This window comes from Hordeum vulgare, chromosome 5H (assembly GCF_904849725.1).
Source record: "Hordeum vulgare subsp. vulgare chromosome 5H, MorexV3_pseudomolecules_assembly, whole genome shotgun sequence".
Lineage (NCBI taxonomy): Eukaryota > Viridiplantae > Streptophyta > Magnoliopsida > Poales > Poaceae > Hordeum > Hordeum vulgare.
Genome location: NC_058522.1, coordinates 545,336,808 through 545,359,776, shown reverse-complemented (window position 1 = coordinate 545,359,776; position 22,969 = coordinate 545,336,808). Strand labels below are relative to the sequence as shown.

At 45.5% G+C, this 22,969-nt stretch overlaps 3 protein-coding genes across 3 annotated transcripts; 1 reads left to right on the top strand and 2 right to left on the bottom strand.

Annotated features, from left to right (window-relative positions):
- Positions 1-4,441: 4,441 nt before the first annotated feature.
- On the bottom strand, positions 4,442-5,240 carry LOC123398801 (uncharacterized N-acetyltransferase p20-like). Its single transcript, XM_045093256.1, has one exon. The coding sequence runs from the start codon at positions 5,118-5,120 to the stop codon at positions 4,554-4,556; it is 567 nt and encodes a 188-aa protein (XP_044949191.1). The 5' UTR covers positions 5,121-5,240; the 3' UTR covers positions 4,442-4,553.
- Positions 5,241-14,632: 9,392 nt separating this feature from the next.
- LOC123397218 (non-specific lipid transfer protein GPI-anchored 2-like) lies at positions 14,633-15,604 on the bottom strand. Its single transcript, XM_045091853.1, has 3 exons — positions 15,100-15,604; positions 14,973-15,032; positions 14,633-14,857 (listed from the first exon to the last, which is right to left on the bottom strand). Exons 1-3 carry the CDS (start codon positions 15,602-15,604, stop codon positions 14,730-14,732), a joined length of 693 nt encoding a protein of 230 aa, XP_044947788.1. The 3' UTR covers positions 14,633-14,729.
- A 351-nt stretch (positions 15,605-15,955) lies between these two features.
- On the top strand, positions 15,956-16,986 carry LOC123398799 (non-specific lipid transfer protein GPI-anchored 16-like). The gene is made up of 4 exons (XM_045093254.1): positions 15,956-16,374; positions 16,472-16,498; positions 16,592-16,627; positions 16,722-16,986. Exons 1-4 carry the CDS (start codon positions 16,020-16,022, stop codon positions 16,895-16,897), a joined length of 594 nt encoding a protein of 197 aa, XP_044949189.1. The 5' UTR covers positions 15,956-16,019; the 3' UTR covers positions 16,898-16,986.
- The last annotated feature ends 5,983 nt before the right edge of the window (positions 16,987-22,969 follow it).

The following is a 22,969-nucleotide window of genomic DNA, read 5'->3' as shown; positions in this document are numbered from 1 at the left end:
GAAGAATGTTGTTGACGGCCCACAAGCGCATGGGATCGCAGCAGTTTTCGAGGGTAGAGTATTCGACCCAAATTTGTTGATTAGCACGACGGGAGGTGAGAGAATACTCTCAAGTATTAGCAGTTGAATTGTCAGATTCAACCACACCTGAAACATTAGTATCTACAAGCAAAGTAGTAACAACAAAGTAGCGAGTAACGACGGTGTAACGAGCAATAGCATCGGCAAGGAAAAAGTAGTAGTGACAGCAGTAGCAAGTAGCAACAGTAACAAGCGGCAGTAGTAGCAACAGTAGCAGCAGAGCAAGACAAGTAACAGCAGTAGCAACAGTAGTAGCTGCAGCAGAGCAAGACAAATAACAACAGTAGCAACAGTGAGGTGATGGGCAGTTAGCACAACCAGGGAGAGACCCTAATCAAATCAGTGGCGCAAGCTTTGTCGACCTACATAATGGTTTTTTTTAACTTCCATTCTCTGTCCGTGACAATCTTACTAGAATGGTGAGGAATTATTACTGGGGCTCGGCGAAAGAGAGAAGGAAAGTACACTGGAAAGGGTGGGATCATATCTTGCAGCTAAAGGATAGGAGAGGTGTTGGTTTTCGGGATTCCCGCATGTTCAATCAGGCTCTTATCGCTCGCCAAGCTTGGAGGCTCATCACTAGACCATAAAGCCCGTGTGCGCAAGTTCTTAAAGCACGATTTATCCGGAGGGTAAACTTGAGGATACGGTGTTTACGGATAATGCCTCATCATCGTGGCAAGCCATTAGTTACGAGATGGATTTACTAAAAAAGGTCTCATTTGGTGTGTCGCAAACGGCCGAAGCATAAGAGCATGGCGAGATAACTCGATCCCTCGTCCTTCTCTTACAAGCCCATCTCATGGCAAGGTACTTGTCGTATATGTTTCGTTTTTGAGTTGCTAAATGAAAATGGCTCGTGGAACACTGAGCTAGTCACAAGATATTTTATTGATGCGGATGTTGATGAGATTCTAAAAATCAGAGCTTCGTCGAGATAGGGAGATGATGTCATTGCTTGGGGCCCGTAGATACCTGGAAACTTTACCGTTGAGAGCATGTACCATCTCGCGTTTGATGAGTTGCATCGGGGGAGTGCAACCTCATCTAGTCCGTCATCGTCTGGGAATCGAGGATGCCGGAAGTACATCTGGAATTGTGGTGCACCACCTTCGGATACAAATTTTGGTTGGGGGTTGGCAACAGATGGATTACTAATACCAATTGTTCTTCCCCTTTGCAACGGCATCAGAAGAATGCTGCTAGCACTCTCCGACAATCGAAACTAGAAGAATGTTGTTGACGGCCCACAAGCGCATGGGATCGCAGCAGTTTTCTAGGGTAGAGTATTCGACCCAAATTTGTTGATTCGCACGTATTAGCAGTTGAATTGACAGATTCAACTACACCTGAAAGATTAGTATCTGCAAGCAAAGTAGTAACAACAAAGTAGCGAGTAACGACGGTGTAACGAGCAATAGCATCGGCAAGGAAAAAGCAGTAGTGACAGCAGTAGCAAGTAGCAACAGTAACAAGCGACAGTAGTAGCAACAGTAGCAGCATAGCAAGACAAGTAACAACAGTAGCAACAGTAGCAGCAGTAGCAGCAGCAGCAGAGCAAGACAAGTAACAGCAGTAGCAACAGTAGTAGCAGCAGTAGAGCAAGACAAGTAACAGCAGTAGCAACAGTAGTAGCAGCATCAATCTCAGAACATAGTGGATACTAGGGATCAATCCCCATCAAAACTAACTCGATTACATGATAGATCTCATCCTACTCATCACCGCCCAGCGAGCCTACGAATAGATTACTCATGAGCGATGAAGAGCTTCATGGAATTGGAGAGGAAAGAAGGTTGATGATGACGATGGCGATGATTTCCCCTCTCCGGAGCCCAAGACGGACTCCAGATCTGCCCTCCAGATGAAGAACAGGTGGTGGCGGCGCTTCCGTATCGTAAACGCGATGAAAACTTCTCTTTTTATTTTTTTCTGAGACGAAAGGGGTCTTATAGACCTGAGATTGGGGGCGGCAGAGCCGTGTGGGCCCCACAAGCCTACCCACCGCCACCAGGGGGTGGTGGCGGAGCCAGGGCTTGTGGCCCACTGGCCCACCCCCTCAGGTGGAAGTTCGCGCAGATATTTTTTATATTTTCCAAAACTGTTCCCCGTAGATTTTTTAGGATGTTTGGAGAACTTTGATTTCTGCACAAAAATAACACCAAGGCAATTCTGCTGAAAACAGCGTCAATCCAGGTTAGTTCCATTCAAATCATGCAAATTAGAGTCCAAAACAAGGGCAAAAGAGTTTAGAAAAGTAGATACGATGGAGACTTATCAATTACCGACTTGGAAAACAAGCATAGAATTGGCCTGGAGACATCAAGTACATGTCATGTGTGTGGAATGGAGGAAAAGGATAATTTCCATCCATTTATCCGATGCCAATATGGGAGAGATATGTACCTTTCAAGGGCCAAGCTATGGAGGTTGCCAGGGATCTGCGAGTTTCAAAACTGTGGGAAGGAATGGCTCTTACAGGTTTTGGCGCCAAGAAGCACAATTGAGAGGACCATGCTACTAATGATTTTCTAGAGGAGCTGGTATATTAGAAATGAGGTAGTTCACGCCAAACCTGCTCCACCAATGGAGGTTTCTATCAGGTTTCTCGAGAGTTACTTGGAATCGTTAATGGTCATCACGACGAACACTCATGTGGATCCAACTAAAGGGAAGTCGTTTGTTTCCCTCAATAACATTCATGTACCGGTGCCTATGGTCAGGGCCCAGATGGAATCTGCCAAGGGATGGATGGGTGAAACTAAACACTGATGGGTCCTTCGTGTCGAGTGAAGATGCTGGTGGAGGTATGATATTGAGAAATTCGTCCGCGGAGATAATTTATGCAGCACGCAGAGCCTTGTTCTCGTGCAGCGACGCCTTGGAGGCGGAATTATGTGCCTACATGGAAGGACTGTCGTTCGCACTTCAACGCTCAGATCTCCCAATTGTTGTTGAGATGGATTCATCGATATCAATATCCTTGATCACTCTTCGACTATCGTTCATCATATGCTTCGTTAGTTCATGAAATTATATATCTTTTAAATCTTGGACATACTTGTATTACTCTTGTTTCGAGATCGCAAAATAATGCGAGTGATAGTTTTAACCATTTTTTATAGAGTTATTAAGAGAACCATGACTTGGCTGGGCCATGGCCCCCCGAGGTCTTGGAGATAGTTGTTGAGGATTGTAAGGTTTTGATATTTGGGTAATACTCCCTCCGTTTGTAAATATAAGTCTTTTAAAAATTTTATTAGGGATTACATATGAAATAAAATGAATGAATCTATACTTTAAAGCATGTCTATGTACATCTGTATGATGAAATATCTAGAAAGACCTATATTTAGGAACGGAGGGAGTACATGTCTTGATCCCGCAAATTATAAAAAAAAAAAGAACGAAGGGAGTAATTCTTACTTGATTAATTAATAAATAAAGAAATCAAACTTCCACATAGAGGAGTATCAATTTTTCTTGGATTTAACTATGCAGCGGCGCTGCATGCTGGTGCTCTCATGTGGCGGCTCGCATGCACATGCATCACGTAAATGATTTTTTTAACTCTTGAAATTCAAAAAGTTTTATCTTAAAAACCGTTAATTCAATCGATGATCTGTTTTCATCGTTGGCTTTGTCGCGACAAGATCTTCGAAACTAGATCCCATGCCGACATGTTTCGATAAATTTTTTTTCCTTCCGTAATTATCACATTTGTTCCACTCACTTGCTTTATTATTAACCACTTATTTTCCCAATAAAAATAACTTAATTGCCATATTTTTTTATGTCGTTTCGTGCAAAGATTGTGGATCTCACGTGATCATACTTATTTTTTTTTGCTCGTACTTAATCACCATATTTTTTAGAAATTATGTATAAATATGACATCTCGACATAATCGAACGGGCAAGCACAAACAACTTTTTTAGAACGATAACGTGTAAAAATATGACAACTCAACATTTTTAAAACCGATGGCCACAATTTTTTTGTTTTGTTTTTGGTAATTGTTAGTAAATATGACAAGTCGGCGTAGTTAAACTAGCAAGCACACAAAATCTATACACACGATTATCAAGTTGACAACTAAGTTAATTAAATATGGCTATTAAGTGTCTCATAATCTAACAACTAAATAATAGTAATCTGGCAATTATCGATGAAAAAAAAAGTTATCGAAACATGTCGACATGGGATCTAGTTTTGAAGATCTCGTTGCAAGAAAGCTAACGACGAAAACAGATTGTCAATTGAATTTATATAGTTTCAGAGATAAAACTTTTTGAAAATTTAACACTAAAAAAATCTTTGCTAGTTCACCCGTCACACTTCAACGCAGCCGTGCACATGCTTTTCATTAGAATTTCCCATTTTTCTTTCTTCGCTTCTCATTAGAATTTCCGATTTTTCTTTCTTCGCATGGACATACATCAAGCGGCATCACACTCACACGGGCACACCAATCAGTCGAGCAGCAGAGTGTCAGTGGAGATGAAGCTGTAGATGATCATGTCCTTGACGGCGCCCTTGAGCACGCAGTACCGCCGCAGCACGGCCTCCCGCCGGAACCCGGCCTTCTCCAGCACCCGCTGCGACGCCACGTTGGCCACGTCCACCAGCGCCTCCACGCGCTGCAGCCCCTCCACCTCGCCGAACACCGCGGCCACCGCCCGCCGCACGGCCGCCGTGGCCACGCCCTTGCCCCAGTGCGCGCGCGCCAGCACGTACCCGAGCTCCGCGCGGCAGGCGCCGTCGTCCGTCGGCGACACGGAGATCGCGCCGACGGGGCGGTCGCCGCCGCCGGCGAGGCAGATGGCCCGGAACCAGGGGTGCGGGAGCACGACGTCGCGGATGAAGGCGAGCAGGGGCTCCGTGGACTCGTAGGGCTCCCAGCGGCATGGGGCGGCCACCTGCGGGTCCGACGCCCACGCCATCATGGCGTCCACGTCGTCGAGGCCGAACCGCCGGAGCGTCACCTCCACGGCCGGCTTCTTGGCGGGCTGCGCTCCTTGGCCGGCCACCTGCTCCATTTTCTTGTGAGCTGCGTGCTCTGTTTTGCGACGGCGAGCAGATGTTGGCCGTGTTTATAGCTAGAACCTGTCAGAGCAAGCGCACGCTCCGTTTGACCACACCACATACAAATTGTGACTTAGGAAGGAACCTTGATGACCAAGTTTGCCGTGAAGTGGAAATTATGAGGTGTTGTTGGAAAATTGAGAGAAAGGGACAAGTAGGCAAGTGTCCATGCAGATGGCCGATGGGAACGGCAAAGGGAGGTGGGGGGAAGCGACGAAGAAAGCCGGATACAGCCTACATCCTACAGTGCAGTCAATGGTCAGCCTGACCATGACTCTTTTCTTTTAATAATCAAGCAATCTGTTTTCCATTTAGGAAACGCAAATTATTTTTATGGACGAAAAAAAAGACACAGAGGAAGCATATCGAGGAATTATACGGCCGGGCTATGATAGAGCATCTCTACTGGATCCGTATAACTCACGACGTTGTAAAATAATCGTCGGTTTACAATTTTAGACCAAAAAAACAGGCCGAAAAGAACACATATATGACTCTGACCTGTAATTTTTTTAAAGGATATAATAAAGAGCTCCTCCCGATCTATAAAAACACAGTTTTCGCGTCCGCTTCTACGGTGCCTTGTATCGAAAGAGAGTAATTGTCGGAAGCCCAACTGCCACGGAAACTTTCGCATCCGCCATCCACGTCCGTCGTGCGCTGCCCCGAACGTCGACCTGCCTGTCCCCGGACGCCGGCGGCCAGCCCCGGCCGTTGCGCGTGCCCGTGGTTGCTCAAATCCATTCAGCTAACTAGCTCCTCTACCGGCTTGAATCGATTGAGTGAGCTGCTCTGCCCGCTCGAATCGATTGAGCGAGCTAGCTAGCTAGTTCCTCTGCCCGCTCGAATCGATTGAGCGAGCAACCTAGCTAGTTAGTTCCTCCGCCCGCTCGAACCGATTGAGCGAGCAAGCTAGCTAGCTAGCTACAGCGACCGCGGCTCCGTATTTGGCCATTTGAATTAATTCTTGTCGAAAACTCGAGCAAGTACGGAGGAGCTCGCTACGGCGATGAAGGAGGAGCTCCTGAATCGATCCGGCCACGGACGAGCTAGCTTCGTGCACTGTTGTGAACGCTCGTGGTTTCTTATTTGACTGCTTCGTGCAGTGTCTATGGACACGGACGAGAGAAAGAAGAAGACTTGAGAAAGAATATAAAGCAGATATTTAATTTTACAGCTTAATTTTAAGGGTTCTGTTCGGTCGCAACTCGAACCGATCCTTAAAACACGTTTTTCACGGACTGAAAACCGTAATCTCAGTTCCGCGATTTAAGGGGTCTCCTAAAGATGTTCTTAGAGAGCATCTACAGCCGGATCCTCGAATCCCCCCCCCCCCCCCCCGGTAAACATGTTTGATCAGTGAGTAGACATGAAAGTAAAAAAGTGACCCAATCCACGAAAGTACGTTTCTACAGCCAGAAGCAATGCTTCTGGTATCTATACTATTAAAGGAGGATCTGCCGTCGTCGTGATGGTTCAACCTCGTACGATCTGCACCTCCTGCCGCTAGCACTTTTACCGATTTTTTTCAACCCTCCATAAACCAGACGATTAAATAAAAAAACAACCGGTGCACTAAAAAGCCCACTACCTCCCCGCGTCGTACATTGTTACGAAACGATAACCCCCAGTCCCCCACCACCCTGCCCACGTCTTCCCCATCGCTCAGCCCCGCGCTCGCCCACCCCCGCCCCCGCCCCACCAGCCCGCACGACATCCCGACCACCCCGACCCCCTCGCCGCCGGCGAACCCAGCCGCGCCAAAACCCACGCCACGCAGCCCAGAAAGCTAGATTTTGTCTAGCGGCGACGTCCCCGACCCGCCTAGCTCCGCACTCCGCCACCGGCTCACCCTCGCCGGCTCGATCACCATCGGACTGCCTGAGCGTGACGCCCAACGCCTCCACCCCGCTCCGTACGTCGGCCCGAGGCTGTCCATCATGTACCCCGGCAGACGGACACGGGCTCCCCTCGCGAACATGGGCTCGTCGCTCTTCTTCCCAGGCCTGACGCAGATCTGGTGCGGGCGTGCGGCATGACGGTGCTGGCAGCGAGCGGGACACAGCGATAGGAAACCTCCGCGTAGATGCCGGCGTCCACGCACACGCTGCTCCGGAGGCCATTGGTGATGAGGCGGAAGGTGAGGTTGAACTCTGGGCGGGCCATCGAAAAGTCTGTTGGCGACGGCGAGTTGAGGCCGGTGGCGGAGTCGATGGTGATGGAGTAGAAGACTAGAAGGTGTCACCGGGTATTACGAAGAGAAAGAATAGGACGAAGGCCACGATGGAGATGAGCCCTGCGACGATGAGCCATACCCAACACGGGCATGCGCGGGTGGCTTCCATGGTCATGGTCGTGGTTGTTGATCTGTGATTCTACCCTGCATAATAATCGGTAGCAGTAGTTGGTATCTCTATATTAAATATAACTGATACTGGAAGTTGGTTCTATTTGCAAGGTTGTCACTGAGGCATCAGCTATGAAAGGTACCATATACAATTTTCATTGTTTTCTTCAGACATGACAGTGCAAACAATTTTTCCTTTCTCCATTTTTTTCCAATATGTTTCTTTTTACTGAATTGCAGATATCAAAAGGCGCATGGAGAAGGATGTTAACGAAGCGACAAAGGTTGCCCGGCTCACAAAATCAGAACTACAACAATTGAATAAAGAGGTGAGTTAATTTGCGTTACTGTAACTTGCATGATGCATATGCTTTGACAGTGGTAGTAGATGACAACATGTTTGAGTTCTAAGGATCTTCACTTTTATTTGTCATTGACTGAATGGAGACATGTCTCTACCGGCACCCGATATATCTCTATTATTAAAGGAGAATCTATCGTCGTCGTGATGGTTACCCTCCCACCCTTAACAACTTTTAAATAATAATAGCAGCAGTTGGTATCTCTATAATAAATTTTAGACCATGTAATATATTGTTCTATTTGCCAGCTATGTAATTTATTCATCTCTATTCAATTATAGCTTTCTGAAGTTTTGTCTAGCTCTCCTGATCCCGACCAATTAGTTTAGGTTATGACTAATTTGTGGACCTTATCATGGATAAACAGCTAGAGCTGAAGTTTGGGGAGTTGTTCTAAAATAGCTTCAGAATTTTATAATAAAGTTTTAGCTAGAGCTCGTGGGATTTGGAACATCAACTTTTATTTCCTTCACTTACTCCCGTCTATTTCAAGATGCTGCTTGAAAAAAAAAAGAGAAGAAAAGCAAAGAAAAAGCTCTTCCAACAATCGTGGATATGAAAATGAGAGAAATATAAATATATCTTTGCCGTATATGTTAGCTTTGCAAAGGCCTTCATTGTAAGGCAAGCACAGATTATGTGCTCCTTTTTTATTTAATTTTACATAAGCAATACTTTCATTTCATGCAGAAAAGTTGTTTAATAAATTTTCTAGAAACAAAAGAGTTCATGTTTTATTACAATCAAGCATGCACATATATGTATGACATCGCGAAAAATTCAAAAGAATAGACTTTCTATAGAAAGAAGAAATACCCATGATGACATCTTATGTTCTCGTATGCTTTCACACACTCTACATCTGCCCACAGGTATGTTAAATTCGTTACCTTTGAGCATCACTGTGCAGTCTATACACGTACTTTTCTATACGTAATTGTAGCTTCACCCATTAGGTAATTCTTCGATTTGTCCAGTTAACACCTGTTGTTTTCTGAATGTTGCCTGAATCCAGAAAACTAAGCGATTTCCTAATTGTGGCTCCCATCGTAAAAAATGCTTTATATGTTCAATACATGCATTGATGCATAGGATTTTTAGTTATGGATGATCTACTGTGTAGTTCTCGTACTTGTCCTCTATGTGTGCGCGCGCGTGTGTGTGGAGATTTAGAGAGGAGAGGCTGCTGCACAATTGTCTGATTATCATAGGTTTGCACATATATATTTCGTGGAGTACTAGAGAGGAGAGTGAGAGACTGATGCACAACGGAGTGGAAGAGTTCTAGCTTGCCTCCTCAGCGGCAAGAACAACAACTATTGTGGTGCTCATCCTCATCCGACATTAATTGAAAAGGTACTGTAATAACTTGCATATAGGACTGTTGTGTGAGAGTCATAGATTGGCACATGGATGGAGAATAAGTTTCAGTTCTAGCTTGTTGTACTGATCATGGCTCTATTGTGGAAGAGTTCTTGCTGGTAATGTTTGCAAACACATCCACTCACGACCTCTCGCATGTCGCAGCTGCAGGTTAGTAACTACTCTGGTACATCCATTTGGCATCTTTTGTATATAAAGCAACACCTTTTTGTTTGTGTAGATATCAAGTTCAGCATGCACTAATTCATTATTCATACAAATTTGGTATAACTAGCTTTCTGAAGTTTTGTCAAGCTCTCCTGATCCCGACCAATTAGTTTAGGCTATGACTAATTTGTGGACCCTATCATGGATAAACAGCTAGAGCTGAAGTTTGGGAAGTTGTTCTAAAATAACTTCAGAACTTTATGATAAAGTTTTAGCTAAAGCTCGTGGGTTTTTGAACATCAACTTTTGTTTCCTTCATTGAGTTTCGTCTATTTCAAGATGCTTGTTGGAAAAAAGAGAAGAAAAGCAAAGGAAAAGCTCTTCCGACAATCATGGATATGAAAATGAGAGAAATATAAATATATCTTTGACGTATATGTTAGCTTTGCAAAGGCCTTCATTGCAAGGCAAGCACAGATTATGTGCTCCTTTTTTATTTAATTTTACATAAGCAGCACTTCCATTTCATGCAGAAAAGTTGTTTAATAAATTTTCTAGAAATTTTTTTTTCATGTTTTACTACAATCAAGCATGCACATATATGTATGACATCGCGGAGAATTCAAAAGAATAGACTTTCTATAGAAAGAATACCCATGATGACATCTTATGTTCTCCTATGCTCTCAGACACTCTACATCTGCCCACAAGTATGTTAAATTCGTTACCTTTGAGCATCACTGTGAAGTCTATACACGTACTTTTCTATACGTAACTGTGACGTATATGTTTTAGGGGTAATTGTGAGGCACATTTTTCTAGCAGCAGCAACGTTACATGCTATCGTTGTTTTTGTGCAGTCTGGTGTGACCGTCTTGCCACTTTTTTGGCGAAGATTGGATTGGATACCTATGCTTTGGGGTGAATAAAACCGTGAATTCTACATTCTATATTTTGTGCACAGGATTCTTTCAACTTCAAGTTCAACACAAAATTATTGGTGGCGATGATTCTAACATACATACTTATTTTTCTCTTTTGCCATAAAATATGATAGCATTTCTTTGTGACTTATTTTTCCATTGGTTATTTACGGTGTTGGCAAGTAGGTGATTCTTATCCATGGCGAATCATTGATTGACTCGGTAAGTTTACTCATTATCTAGACTTGCATGTTTCACAGGAAAGTACAATCTTCTTCCTACAATATATCTCCTTGTAACATAATGCGCGCGCGGTAGGGAATGATAGTTGTTTCTTACGTCATGTTTTTTTTTGTAGTTGTTTCATTTTTGTTTGATCTTGTCACTAATAGTGCTCGGTACGAACATGTTCGGTCAAAGCAAATGTCATCTATGAAGTCATAGCAAAGGTTATCTATAATATAAGATTGTTTGTACTTTTTTATTATTTTCGAGTAACTTGTTGTTATCCTAATTCCTACACTATCAGGGACACTTAATTTGTATGACATATTTGCTTGTGTTGGCTCAGTTTCTACCCCGGCTATAAAAAAAGGATGTATTGTATGTGGAAATGAACACACGATGTTTATTATCTAAGACAGAATGCAAATTTGAATATGCACAAGTTTTTTTGGATTGAGATGCACAAGTGCTCACTACACACATGATAATACCTTTTCCTTCAGAAGGGAATTGATCGATTTTGTATTTAAAGATCGCCATGTCCCCCAAAAAATAAGGTTGTGGTTGCCATGTGACTTGAACACACCTTCCCCAAATCTGCAAATACGGCGTCACATTATGAAGTTCATTTGTCTGTCATGATTAATTGAAATATACTCTCCATTCAAACATATATGGTGTATTCATTATTGTGGAGTGCGCTCCATACATATTATAAGATGCCAATACGACGACTCTACTAGAACACGATGACTCTACTAGAGTTCCTCTAAATTGGTTGTTTCATAGCAATGCGTGGGCATTCAACTAGAGTATTCAACTATTATTAAAGGGAATCAGATGTGTTATACTCCCTCCGTTCCTAAATATAAGACCTTTTAGAGTTTTCATTATAAACTACATACGGATGTATATAGACACATTTTAAAGTATAGATTCACTCATTTTGCTCCGTATGTAGTCCATAGTGAAATGTCTAAAAGGTCTTATATTTAGGAACGGAGGGAGTATTTGTTTCATTATATATTCTATTGCTCCGTGGCAACGCACGGGCATACAGCTAGTGAACAGTAAAATCAAGAAAATTCAGTTTTTTGACTTATGTTTACAGATGTTTGTTGTGCATGTAAGATTTCATGACAAAATTACATTGGTGGAAGTCATGCCAAAAAAAAAATCAGAGCTCCAAAATGCTTCAAATAAATTTTACATTCAAACTATGTATTTTCATGTATGGTTTTTATTTATTTGTGTGCGAGCATCTCCAACAGCCACGCTTCGCGCCGCGCCCAAAAAATGCGTTTGCCGCACGCGCTTCGGCTGGTTTAGCGCGGGGTTAGTCGCATGCTCCAGAAGCCGCGCTATAAGGTAGTGCCCACGCCGCTCCAGCAGCGCCCACATAGATAGATAATTCGGTGCTAGATAGTTCGAAATCATAAAAATTAAAATCTCAGTCGCTCCAATCATCTGCACCATCATCATCGTCGTAGGTGTCGTCAGAGGTTGACAGCCAGATGTCGAACCAACGCCCGTCTTCTTCAGTGAAGAAGGAGCTCCCGCCTGCATTGACGAGGTCGGCCTGCGCACTCGCCAATGCCTTCCGCCGACGCCCGTCCAACCGCTCCTCGCGGCGCCGGCGCGTGTCCTCCTCACGGCGCCTTGCCCAATATTCCTGCTCGTAGGCGACGTCCTTCGGGTGGCGCCGGCGCCACTCCGCCATGACCCGCTCGTCCTCCTGGGCGACGAGGAGGCGGCGCTGCCGCGCAGTGTGCTCCGCACGGTCTTGTGCGGAGTTTCCACGAGGCGGCGGGGCGACGTCTAACGCCTGCTGGAGCGTGTAGACGTCCTGGAAGTTCATTTGGCGGCGCGACCTGCATAGGCGTCACGCCGCTGCGTCGAACGCGCGGGCGGCCTCGTGCGCCGTGTCGTACGTGCCGAGGCTAAGTCGGAGATCGCCGGAGCGTATATCGGCGTAGAACCCGCCGTTGGGGCGCTCGCGGACGCCGCGGTAGCCGGACGCAGAACGACGGCGCGGCGGCATGGTGGCGCGTCGGGGGCAGGGCGCTGGAGCGGTGGCGGCGCGCTGGAGCGGCGGTGGCACGAGAGGCAGAGGGAGAGAGAGAGTGGAGGGGTGGCGGTGCGAGGGAGCGGCAGCGCTGCGCTTTTTATAGGCGCGCGCGAAGCGGCGCGGCAAAAATGGCGCGCAAGCTGCCGCCTTTTCGCGCGCAACCGGTTACCGCGCGCGCTGTTTTTCCGCCGCCGCTGGAGCGCGCCATTCCGTCCCGCGCGCGCTAAAATGACGGTTTACCGCGCGCGCGTCCCTTTTCACGCGGCTGTTGAAGATGCTCTGAGGTATTCACTATAACCTATATTTGTATCATCAAATGATAAGTGTGCATGTGTTGGCATGGATTTAAGATTTCAAAAACAAAAGTTGTGGTTACAAAAGAGGACAGCTGAGTGACGGATCAGCGTTGTCCATGGACGCATCTGAAACGTTTGGAGGGTTAGATTTGACTACTCTAGTAAGGGCAACTCTAACCGATACCTATTGGGCGTTAGAGCAACATAATTTTGTTTTTTCTCCTCTAATGTGCATCTTGCCAATCCCCAATGGCCGTTAGCGGAGGATAAATTATCCCCCCGACTGCCGCACCCTAGATGGCTAAAGTCCACTAGCCGAAAGCATCACTAGCCGTTTGAATCAGCAAGGACCACCTTGCAAGGCTAAATACTCCTGGGTGACCGATAGCGAAGTAGTACCGTGAGGGAAAGGTGAAAAGAACCCCCAGTGGAGAGTGAAATAGAACGTGAAACCGTGCTGAGCTCCCAAGCAGTGGGAGGGGAAAGTGATCTCTGACCGCGTGCCTGTTGAAGAATGAGCCGACGACTCATAGGCAGTGGCTTGGTTAAGGGAACGGAACCCACCGGAGCCGTAGCGAAAGCGAGTATTAATAGGGCGATTGTCACTGCTTATGGACCCATCATTGGTGTTGACTTTGTATACTATTCCGTTGTAGTTGTAAATACACGATCTTTTCGTAGATCCATTGTAATCTTGAAATTCTATAAAAATGAAAACAATAACTTTAGTCGCCTTGGAAAGCGATATGAGGTGCTCGGAAATGGTTGAAGTAATTGAATAGAAGGATCACTATGACTATAGCCTTTGGTAGAGTTCCTAAAGAAGAAAATGATCTATTTGATACCATGGATGACTGGTTACGAAGGGACCGCGCCTATCCCAATCCTATTTTTTTACTTCACCGCTACCGCTCCGAGCAAAACTCTCGTGCCTTTGGTCGCCTCTCCCATGTTGCTCCTGTGTTGCCTCCCTTGGCCCTGGCCACCCTTCTGTCCGACACGAGACGGTTCTTCCACTGTCGTCGTTGCCAGAATCGAGGTGAAATGCCGCCATTGTCACCATAACCGATTCATCAGATTGACAACATTTTTCTTCCACTTTGACGGCTGCTTCTCCAGACCTTGCTTTTGCACCGCTGCATGTCATTTCCACACTTCACCACCTATTGGTTTGGCGGAAATGACGGCAACTGCCGATGCATCACCACCACGCCGCAAGTGTTCGATGAATTGACTAGGTGAGTTTCTTGCACGTTTCTTTTTAAACCGAGACGTATGGATTGAACCTACACATTTGAATTATAGGTGAAGATGTTTTTTTTAAGATCCGATGAAGAGGTTGAGGAAGATTGTTTTGGAATACTCGTCGTCATCCAAAGAGGAAGAAGACCAAGAAGACTTTGGATTCGGTTTTTAAACTATGTTCATGATTTTCTTGAACATCTATATTTACCTTTAGTTTCTATATGTGTGCTGATACGTAGTTATAATGTACACTAGAATTGCATAAGTTTAGAAAAGTCAATAATTAGGGGATTGGCTAGGTCATATCAAAACTTGATGGAGTATAAATAGTCCACTAAGAGTTTACTTCCCCGGATCCTCATTTATTTATAGGGACCGGTTAGAGTTGTCCTAATGGATCCTCTGGGTGCAATGAGACCTCCTGTTCTCCATCATTCATTCAAGCCTTGCTCAAAAGCCCCCCCCCCCCCCCCCCCCCCTCAAAAAAAACGTTCAAGTTTAACGGGGTCTCGGCCTCTGCTATTTCCGATCGTCCATTTACAGTGCCCGGGGCCAATTCAGCAGTTGTCAGGGTCGACGAATCAGAGCTATTGCCACGACGGCGACGGCGACGGCGACGGCCATACTTGTGCTTCCTGCTCTGTTGACGTTCCCGTAGGAGCCCTGAGGCGTCGGAGCGGCCTTGGATCCCGACCCTGCGTCAGATCCAGAGACACAAAATGGTGCTTCGATTAGCTCAGTATGATGCGCTCCGATCAGCTCCACGAGCCTACTCCAAAAAAATATATCTGCAGGAGGTTCTGCACGTACCTGCAGGGGCAACGTCCGGATCGTAGGGCGCCGCCGGAGAAGACATCGGAGCACCCATGGCTGCACGAATGGCACGACGTTATCTTCTGCTCGTGGTGTTGTTCGTGCTTGCGAAATGTGAACTTACCGTCGCACTGGCTGGCGGGCGGGGCCTGGACCCTGCACGCCGCTGGCATCTGCAGCGCGCGGGCGCCGTCCAGGGCGACGCCGAGCGTGGCCGCCGTGCCGCCGAGCACCGCGCAGAGGCACCGCGGGCTGGACCGCAGCACGCCCGACACCGCCGCGCAGCACGGCTCCCCGGGCGCCGTCGCGTTGCCCGACATGTAGCCCATGCAGGGCGACAGGCTCACGAGCTCCGGCATGCACCCAGAGCCCCCGCCACCGCCTGAGGGCGCCGGGGCCGGCGCCTGCGCCTGCGCCGTGCACCGACACGCCAGCAGCGCGGCTGCCACTGCCAGGACAAGGCCGAGCAGCGAGACGCCGTGCTGACACGCTCCCATTGGGCTTGGCGTGGTTCCTGCTCGCCTTCTATGCGCGAACTGTGAGTGCACTGGCACGGACAGTTCTCTTATTTTGTAGCAAGAACCAGTCTCGTTCTTGACACTGACAGACCATGGTCCATGATACTCCATAGGTATTCGCCATTGTTAGGTTGGTAGCGCCGCACCGGTAAGCCCAGGCTTTCCATACGTATTCGCCATTGTTCGGTCAACTTCTCGCCAAATCTTTGGACTTCGTTTTCATGGCGAGTCAGTCGGAGTCTCCAAGACAGAGAGAGCAGTGCACCTGCAAACTTTGTGGATTCATCTGGTCACAATCCCAGCTACCTGACGTCCTGATCACCTAAACGCATCAGCACAAGCGGTTCGCGCAACCACCATGGCCAAACGCTCATCTACCACCTGGAACATTCTTATTTCTTAACCACACACACGAGAGGCGCCGTCAACCAGATGCATATATAATGGCGCGAAACCGCGCGGGATCCTGCACAGTCCAATTTGCTCCTTCAAAAACCTTTGTACATTTCAGTTGTATGATCAGGCTATGAAACGTGACGGTGCGATGGGCGTGGCGGCGGCGATGGTGCTGGTGCTGGCCGTGGCCGTGGCCGTGCTGCCGGCGGCGGTGTCGGGGCAGGCGGGGGTGGCGACGTCGTGCACGGCGTCGCTGATCAGCACGTTCACGCCGTGCCTCAACTTCGTGACGGGGAGCACCAACGGCGGGGGGTCGCCGACGCTGCAGTGCTGCAGGGCGGTGGCCGGGGTGGTCCGCACCGGCGCCGACTGCGCCTGCCTCATCCTCACCGGCAACGTGCCCTTCGGCCTCCCCATCAACCGCACCCTCGCCATCTCCCTCCCCAGGGTCTGCAAATCCATCTCCGTCCCGCTCGTCTGCAGAGGTCCGTTTCCACTTGCAACAATTTCTGTTCACTGCACAGACTGAGCTCTGATTGACGAAAAAAGTTCTTAAACCTTTCCATTTTTTGTGATCTGCAGATACAGCGACGCAGATCCCAGCTCCAGGTAACTTAATTCTTCTTGCTTAGGCTGCCATTGCCATTGTACTACTGAGTGAAAATTACTGAAGCTGATTAACACTGAACCATGAACTTGCAGGGCCAATTGCATTTGCTCCGGCGCTGCCCCCTCTGCGTAAGTATCTTCGACGGCCTTCTGCTCTTACCGTAAGCGTATCGAAGTTGCAAACTAATTCGTTTGTCTGAATATACGATTTTCAATTCTGCAGCAGCGTTGCCGCCGGAGTCGTCGGTGGATGAGACGGCGACTTCGCCGGCGGTGGAAGCGCCGCCGGTCATGCAGGGGCAGAGGCCGGTGGTGGTGCCCAGCTCGGCGTGGAAGGGCGCCCGCACTCCCTCCGTTCTTCTGGTTGTGGCTGCATCCATTTTTGTTCTGATTACGTAGGTTGTACACGTGGACCTGTAGGATGCCCATCTCTGGGAAATGTCTGGTTTTCACCGCAAAAATACATGTGTTTGTCTTGATGACTTTCAGCTTACCTTGTAACAATTTTTTTCTTGCGGGATCAATATGACATGATTAAGGAAGAACAATTACTAAGGACATCTCCATCGCTAATAATTTTTTGCAGATGGGATCAAAATGACATGATTATGAAAAAACAATTATATGATTAATTATGAAAGACCAATTACTAACGACGTATCACGCTAGTTCCTAAACCAGCAAATGTCTTTTGTTAGGGTCTAGCGTGAGATGCCATTAGTAATTGTTCTTCCATAATCATGCTCCGTTCCTTATACGTCCGCGGATGTGTCCGGACACGCCCGCAGACTCATCCAAAAAGCCCCTCTTCCTGCCTGCCTTTACATATCTTAAATCTGGACTCTTAAATTCAAGCAACTCCATGCACGTCGATTATACACGTCAAGGTCTCATGTAAATAACAAATGTTTGGTAGCGAAAATAAATAGTGTCTATATAAAAATTATTTAAAGTGCAGAACTCAATCACCAACTCTTTTATTTTCATTGTAGGTCCACATGATCCACATGAGCATCGGAATTCATCGTTTCTCTTAAAAGATAAAAAAAATCTAGGTTGGACAATGTGTCGAACACATAGAGTGCAAGGGGGAGCTCGGGAGTTGCTGAGCGTATCGTGGTGGCGTCTGGAACGGCGACGAAGACGAGAGACGTGAGTGTTGTGCCGGTGCTGGCGACACGGGCGCTCGAAAGGCTGCGGAGCGCGTGCGGTGGCGGAGCTACGAGACAGACAATGCGGAGGAGGAAAAAAAAAGAGGAGGGAGCAATTGAATCCGGTAGGCCGAGGGGATAGATTTGATGCAATTTGCGATGGGTCGGGCTGTCAGGTCCGACATGGCGGACGCGTCTAGGCGCTCGAGCGCCTCATATTCGCTTTATATTTAGTTTGTATATGAGGGGTGTCAATCAGTTGAGTATTTGAGGGCCGTTTAAGATCCTGTCTGCATCGGTGTTTCACAACCGAACACTGGCCGGACAGCCTGTCCAAACATTGAGACGGATTTAAAAGGTCGGACAGTAGATACTCTAAGTTCCATATGAACAAAGGGTTAGGATCGTTTCAGTGTTTTTCCATTCAAGATGGATCCTGTCTGTGAAGGTGTGGTTGGTGTGTGGGCCCTGCATGATAATATCAGGACCATCTTCTATGCACGTGCATATTATACTAGCATTTTTTCCTGGTCGGTCTATCGGTCAATTCTTACTTCATTTTGGTCAACTTTTTATACATTCACAAATTTTAAGATAAATTTAAATTTCAAGCAATTGCGCAGGTCTGCACAACACATATAACGCTGTATTATGTTGGAATTTTTTTTCCATTCAGTTTTCCAGTCAATTTATTATTTCAACTGGCTTTCGTTCTATTAAAATAATTTAGAATTTCTCTGAAAATATTCAGGATGAGTCTGAAAAAATGTTCACAAATTTTAAGAAAGGTTCAAGAATTTAAAAAATGGTTATAAATAAAAAATGTGTTCAAAAATATTAATATATTTCCACAAGTGCTAAAAAGGTTCAAGGATTTTAAAAGTGTTCATGGTTTCAAAAACAATTAGATTTTTCAAAAATGGTCATTTTTTTAAATGCTTGATGTTTTAGGAAAAGTTTGTGAACTGAGAAATTGCTCATGAATTTTAAAATATTCACATATTCGATTTTTTTCATGATTTTAACTATAATCCTAAATTTAAGTAATTATTCGTAAATTAAACATATTCACAAATTTGAAAATAGAAACAAAAATATAAAAAAACATAAATGAAATAAAAACTGCTGAAAAGTAAACAAAACAAACGGAACCTCCACAAAATCAGAAGGATCATCCTACATAACAGGCCCAATAGCACCAGTGGGTTTCACATTTGCTAACTATCTCCTTGGTATCTGTCTAATATGAATTGTCAAAATAACCGTTGGACAAAAAAATATAAAGAAAAACATAAAAATGAAAATAAAAAAAGATACAGACAAAATAAAAAAAACTACTGAAAAGTAAACAAAACAAACGGAACCTCCATAAAACAGAAGGATCATCCTACATGACAAGCCCAATAGCACCCGTGGGTTTCACATTTGCTAACTATCTCATTGGTATCTGTCTAATATGAATTGTCAAAGTAACCATTGGACAAAAAAATATTAAAAAAACATAAAAATGAAAATGAAAAAATATACACACAAAATGAAAAATAAACTACTGAAAAGTAAACAAAACGAACAGAACCTCCACAAAAACAGAAGGATCATCCTTGGTATATGTGTAAAATGAATTGTCAAAATAACCGTTGGATAATAGTGACCTTTGACGAGGCAACCCAGTGTGCCCGCCACTCGTAAGGCTTGCCCACTCGCTGAACAAAATTTGGGCCAAGATTTTCAGTGATGGGCGTGATACATAGACCGTCCCTAGTATGTGATGTAGAGTAGCGATCCTCATGTCATGTCCACCACTGGTTAGTTTGTCCGATGCCTGACTAGAGACCAATCATACCAGTGGTGAGTAGGCCGAGCCATCTGCCGCTGTTAACTGACCAGATTACGAGTGTACATGTTTGCCACTAGTATGGTTCCATCTATAAGCAGTTTTCCTGTAGTGCATCTATTGGCGTAGTTCGACGACTTCTCCGCTTTAGATTCAAATTCTTGTTGGCTTCGATGATGCGGTGTTCCGGACGCGACATCAAGCATGACCACGACGCTCGTTGATGTGTGCGGGAGAAACATGTTGTTGGCTTCTCTAAGGACCTAATTGAAATTCCTATATTCATTTCAGGGTTGCCTTATGGGATTGGATTCTTCAAATATAGTTCACGTGGTTGGAATATGTATGAGAATGCTACTAGAACGAGTATGATGAAGTCTTTAGTGACATGAGCAAGCACACAAGTCAAACTTTTTGTATATCCCCATGTGCTCTCGTCCGGAACCAAGGGAGGAAGAAACTAAAATAAATACTTTCTCATGTAATTTTTATCTGAAATATATTTTCTCATGTAAATGCGAGATCTATGGTCTTGGCATAGTTAACTCTTTATGTTGGGCATGTGGACCTTGCATATAGGATTTTGTACTTGATGGAATTCTGAATGGATCGATGGAAAACCAAGATAGTTAAAGCTATTTTTACACACATTTGTGTTATAAATCTTTACCAGCGTTGCAAAACCAGACTTGGTTATGACATAGCCGATGCTATATTCATGAGATTTTGCATGGCTATATATGCAAAATTTCTTTTTTTTTTCTTTCATACTCCCTCCGTTTCTAAATATAAGTCCCTTTTTAGAGGTTTCACTAGGAGACTACGGGCCTGTTTGGTTGGAGACTAATTTTACCAAGCCAAAGTGTGGCAAGCCATTAAAGTGTGGCAAGCCACAAAGTGTGGCTGAAAAAACGAACGTGAAACTTTGGCAAAAGTTGGCAAAAAAATTGGCTCTATGATAAATGGACCATAACGACAATAAAGTATGGCAAGCCAAAGTGTGGCAAAAACCAAACATATGCCAACTAAACTGTGGCTGCCAAATTTTAGCTTGGCAAAGTGTGGCTGGGAACCAAACAGGCCCTACATACGAATGTCTACATATTTGACACACTTTAAAGTGTAAATTCACTTTTTTCGTTTCGTATGTAATCCTCTAATGGAATTTTTTTAAAAACTTATATTTAAGAATGGAGAAAGTATATGCTATGTCATTTTATTGAGATTTGGTTAAGTCTCAGTTGACAGAGGCCTAGCCACACTCAATCTTTATTTGGTTTATTGTTTCAAGTGTGTCAAAAATGCGAAAACGCCAAAAATCTAGAAACTGTAGTACCTTGTCGGACTCGAGAAAAAAGGTGTTTATATGGGTTATTTACATACATTGTGCAAGCTTACCGAATGATGCATATAATTAATTACAGTTCCATTCGATGGCCATCTCTGAAGAAAATGACATGGGTCACTTTTTATACCACAATTACAGTGAGCATTGCTGTATATGTTTTGCGGTCTAAAAATGAATTGTCGCGATGGATATTTTTTCCCACATCAGTTATGTTTGTTTGGGGTACGTTGTCCCGACAGAGAGTATATTTTTCCGTCGATGAGTCAAAGAGATAGTGACTAATTAATTTGTAAAAAGAAAGAGGAGGGAGGCGAAGCGGTGATGAGTGAGAATGCTAGCATTTTGGGGGAGCCTTTTAGCAAAAAGACAAGGTCTATCTGTTCCGCTGCCGCAAGATTTTTTTATTTAATTACAAAACAATCCAAGGCGTTTTCTGTAATAAAGAATGACAAGTGCACCGCGCCGGATGACATCAGAGGCTGACTGTGGGTCAGATATGACACGCCAGTACATGCCGGGATTGCTAACCGTACGTGCATGCAAATGTGGCTATTTTTTTATCTCTACTATTAAAAGTACAAGAGGTCAGATCCAACTCTCAATCTAAACCGTCTAATCACTTAATCAATGGTTTAAAAATGTTGTTAACGAAACTATACAGTTTTCGTAAAGCGCTAATTGCCCACCACACGTCTCACGGTCAATCCCTCGCTCGCCACGCTCGTCCGCCTCCTCCTGGTCGCCCCGGTTCCCCCCACCCCTCACCCCCGGGGCGCTCGCCACGCTCGCCCGCCTCCCCCCGCTCGCCAAGCTCGCCCGCCCGCCTCCCCCCGCTCGCCACGCCCGCCCGCCTCCTCCCGGTCGCCCTGGTCGCCCGCCTCCCCCCGCTCGCCGCGCCACGCCGCTGGCTTGCTCGCGCCGCTCGCCGCACCTCCTCCCCACAGCCACCGCCCCGCGCCCCATGCATCGGCGAAGACGTGGAAGAAGGATGAAGGGAGTGGGACCGTTGGCGCCGATGAGCATAGCCCCGAGCAGGCTCTTCGAACAACGATTAGTCTCTCTCTCACACATATCAAGTAGGAGAGGAATCAGAGCATCTCAATCCTGACCTGTCTCTGTTGGCGATCGATTCTCTGATAATCCTCATCCGGTCCAGCTTGCTGTAAACAATCAATCCTCCGGCCATCATCAGCGTATTGATCAATCTGTCTCCGTTCTGGTCAATTAAGGAGGATAAATAAGATCAAGCGAGATGATGTTATTGGCATGCCGCACGACAACCCGGAGACCATGTACCCAGTACCCCACCCGCCCCAACTGCACGGACGCCCCCAAGTCGCGCTTCAAGCCCAAGGCGCGCCCACGCGATCTCCTCAGCTTATGTCCTTTCTTCAACCCACTTATTTGTTTTCTGCATTATGAATTGTTCCCATCTGAACATCTGTGTGATCCTATAACAACAGAAGCATAAATCATTATGTATATGCAATATGAAATTTCAGGAATCACCAAAGCTGATTAAGATAGAGATTAATGACCGGTGTGTATTGGTCATCAATTGATTTATATTGATTTTCCTTCATGTCCTTGACAGCCTAGCCGCATGCTGAGTCCAAGGAGATGGAAGCTGCTGTTCAACGAGGAGTGATGCTTAGATGCAACTGAAATGATCATGAGAGTACAACATGGGGTGAGCTATATCTATCTATCGTTCATCACCACCACTCCACCAGCATAATTAGCTCAGTGACATATTGTATCGATCTCACACCCCGGGTAGGGTAAATGTCATGTATCATGTGTGTAACAACACCTGCAGTCAAACTGCTACAAATAACATTCAATATAGTTGACTTTTTTGTTTTGAAAAAGGATCTAGACAGTGGACACTGTTATAGTCGGGACATAATTATTCACAAGAAATAGAACTTGTAGGAATTTGCATAGAGCATATTTCGACATTCTGGCTCCATCGGTTTGTTTCTTCAACTAATACAAGATTCAATGGGAAGACTTTGAATCATGCTTTCTTGATTGGTGGTAAATACACTCTGCTACATATCCTACTCCACGCATTCTCATCAGTGACACTTCTTTACTACATATTACTTCATCCAGAAGCAGCCTTTTGAAATGTT

Excerpts from the sequence above, each read along its gene's own strand:
- LOC123398801 (XM_045093256.1), bottom strand. The coding sequence starts at position 5,120 with ATGGAGCAGGTGGCCGGCCAAGGAGCGCAGCCCGCCAAGAAGCCGGCC.
- LOC123397218 (XM_045091853.1), bottom strand. The coding sequence starts at position 15,604 with ATGGAGTATCATGGACCATGGTCTGTCAGTGTCAAGAACGAGACTGGT. Across the intron at positions 15,033-15,099 it reads GCCCGCCAGCCAGTGCGACG|CCATGGGTGCTCCGATGTCT; the intron begins GTAAGTTCACAT and ends CCATTCGTGCAG. Across the intron at positions 14,858-14,972 it reads TCCGGACGTTGCCCCTGCAG|GGTCGGGATCCAAGGCCGCT; the intron begins GTACGTGCAGAA and ends GATCTGACGCAG.
- LOC123398799 (XM_045093254.1), top strand. The coding sequence starts at position 16,020 with ATGAAACGTGACGGTGCGATGGGCGTGGCGGCGGCGATGGTGCTGGTG. Across the intron at positions 16,499-16,591 it reads GACGCAGATCCCAGCTCCAG|GGCCAATTGCATTTGCTCCG; the intron begins GTAACTTAATTC and ends ATGAACTTGCAG. Across the intron at positions 16,628-16,721 it reads TCCGGCGCTGCCCCCTCTGC|CAGCGTTGCCGCCGGAGTCG; the intron begins GTAAGTATCTTC and ends TCAATTCTGCAG.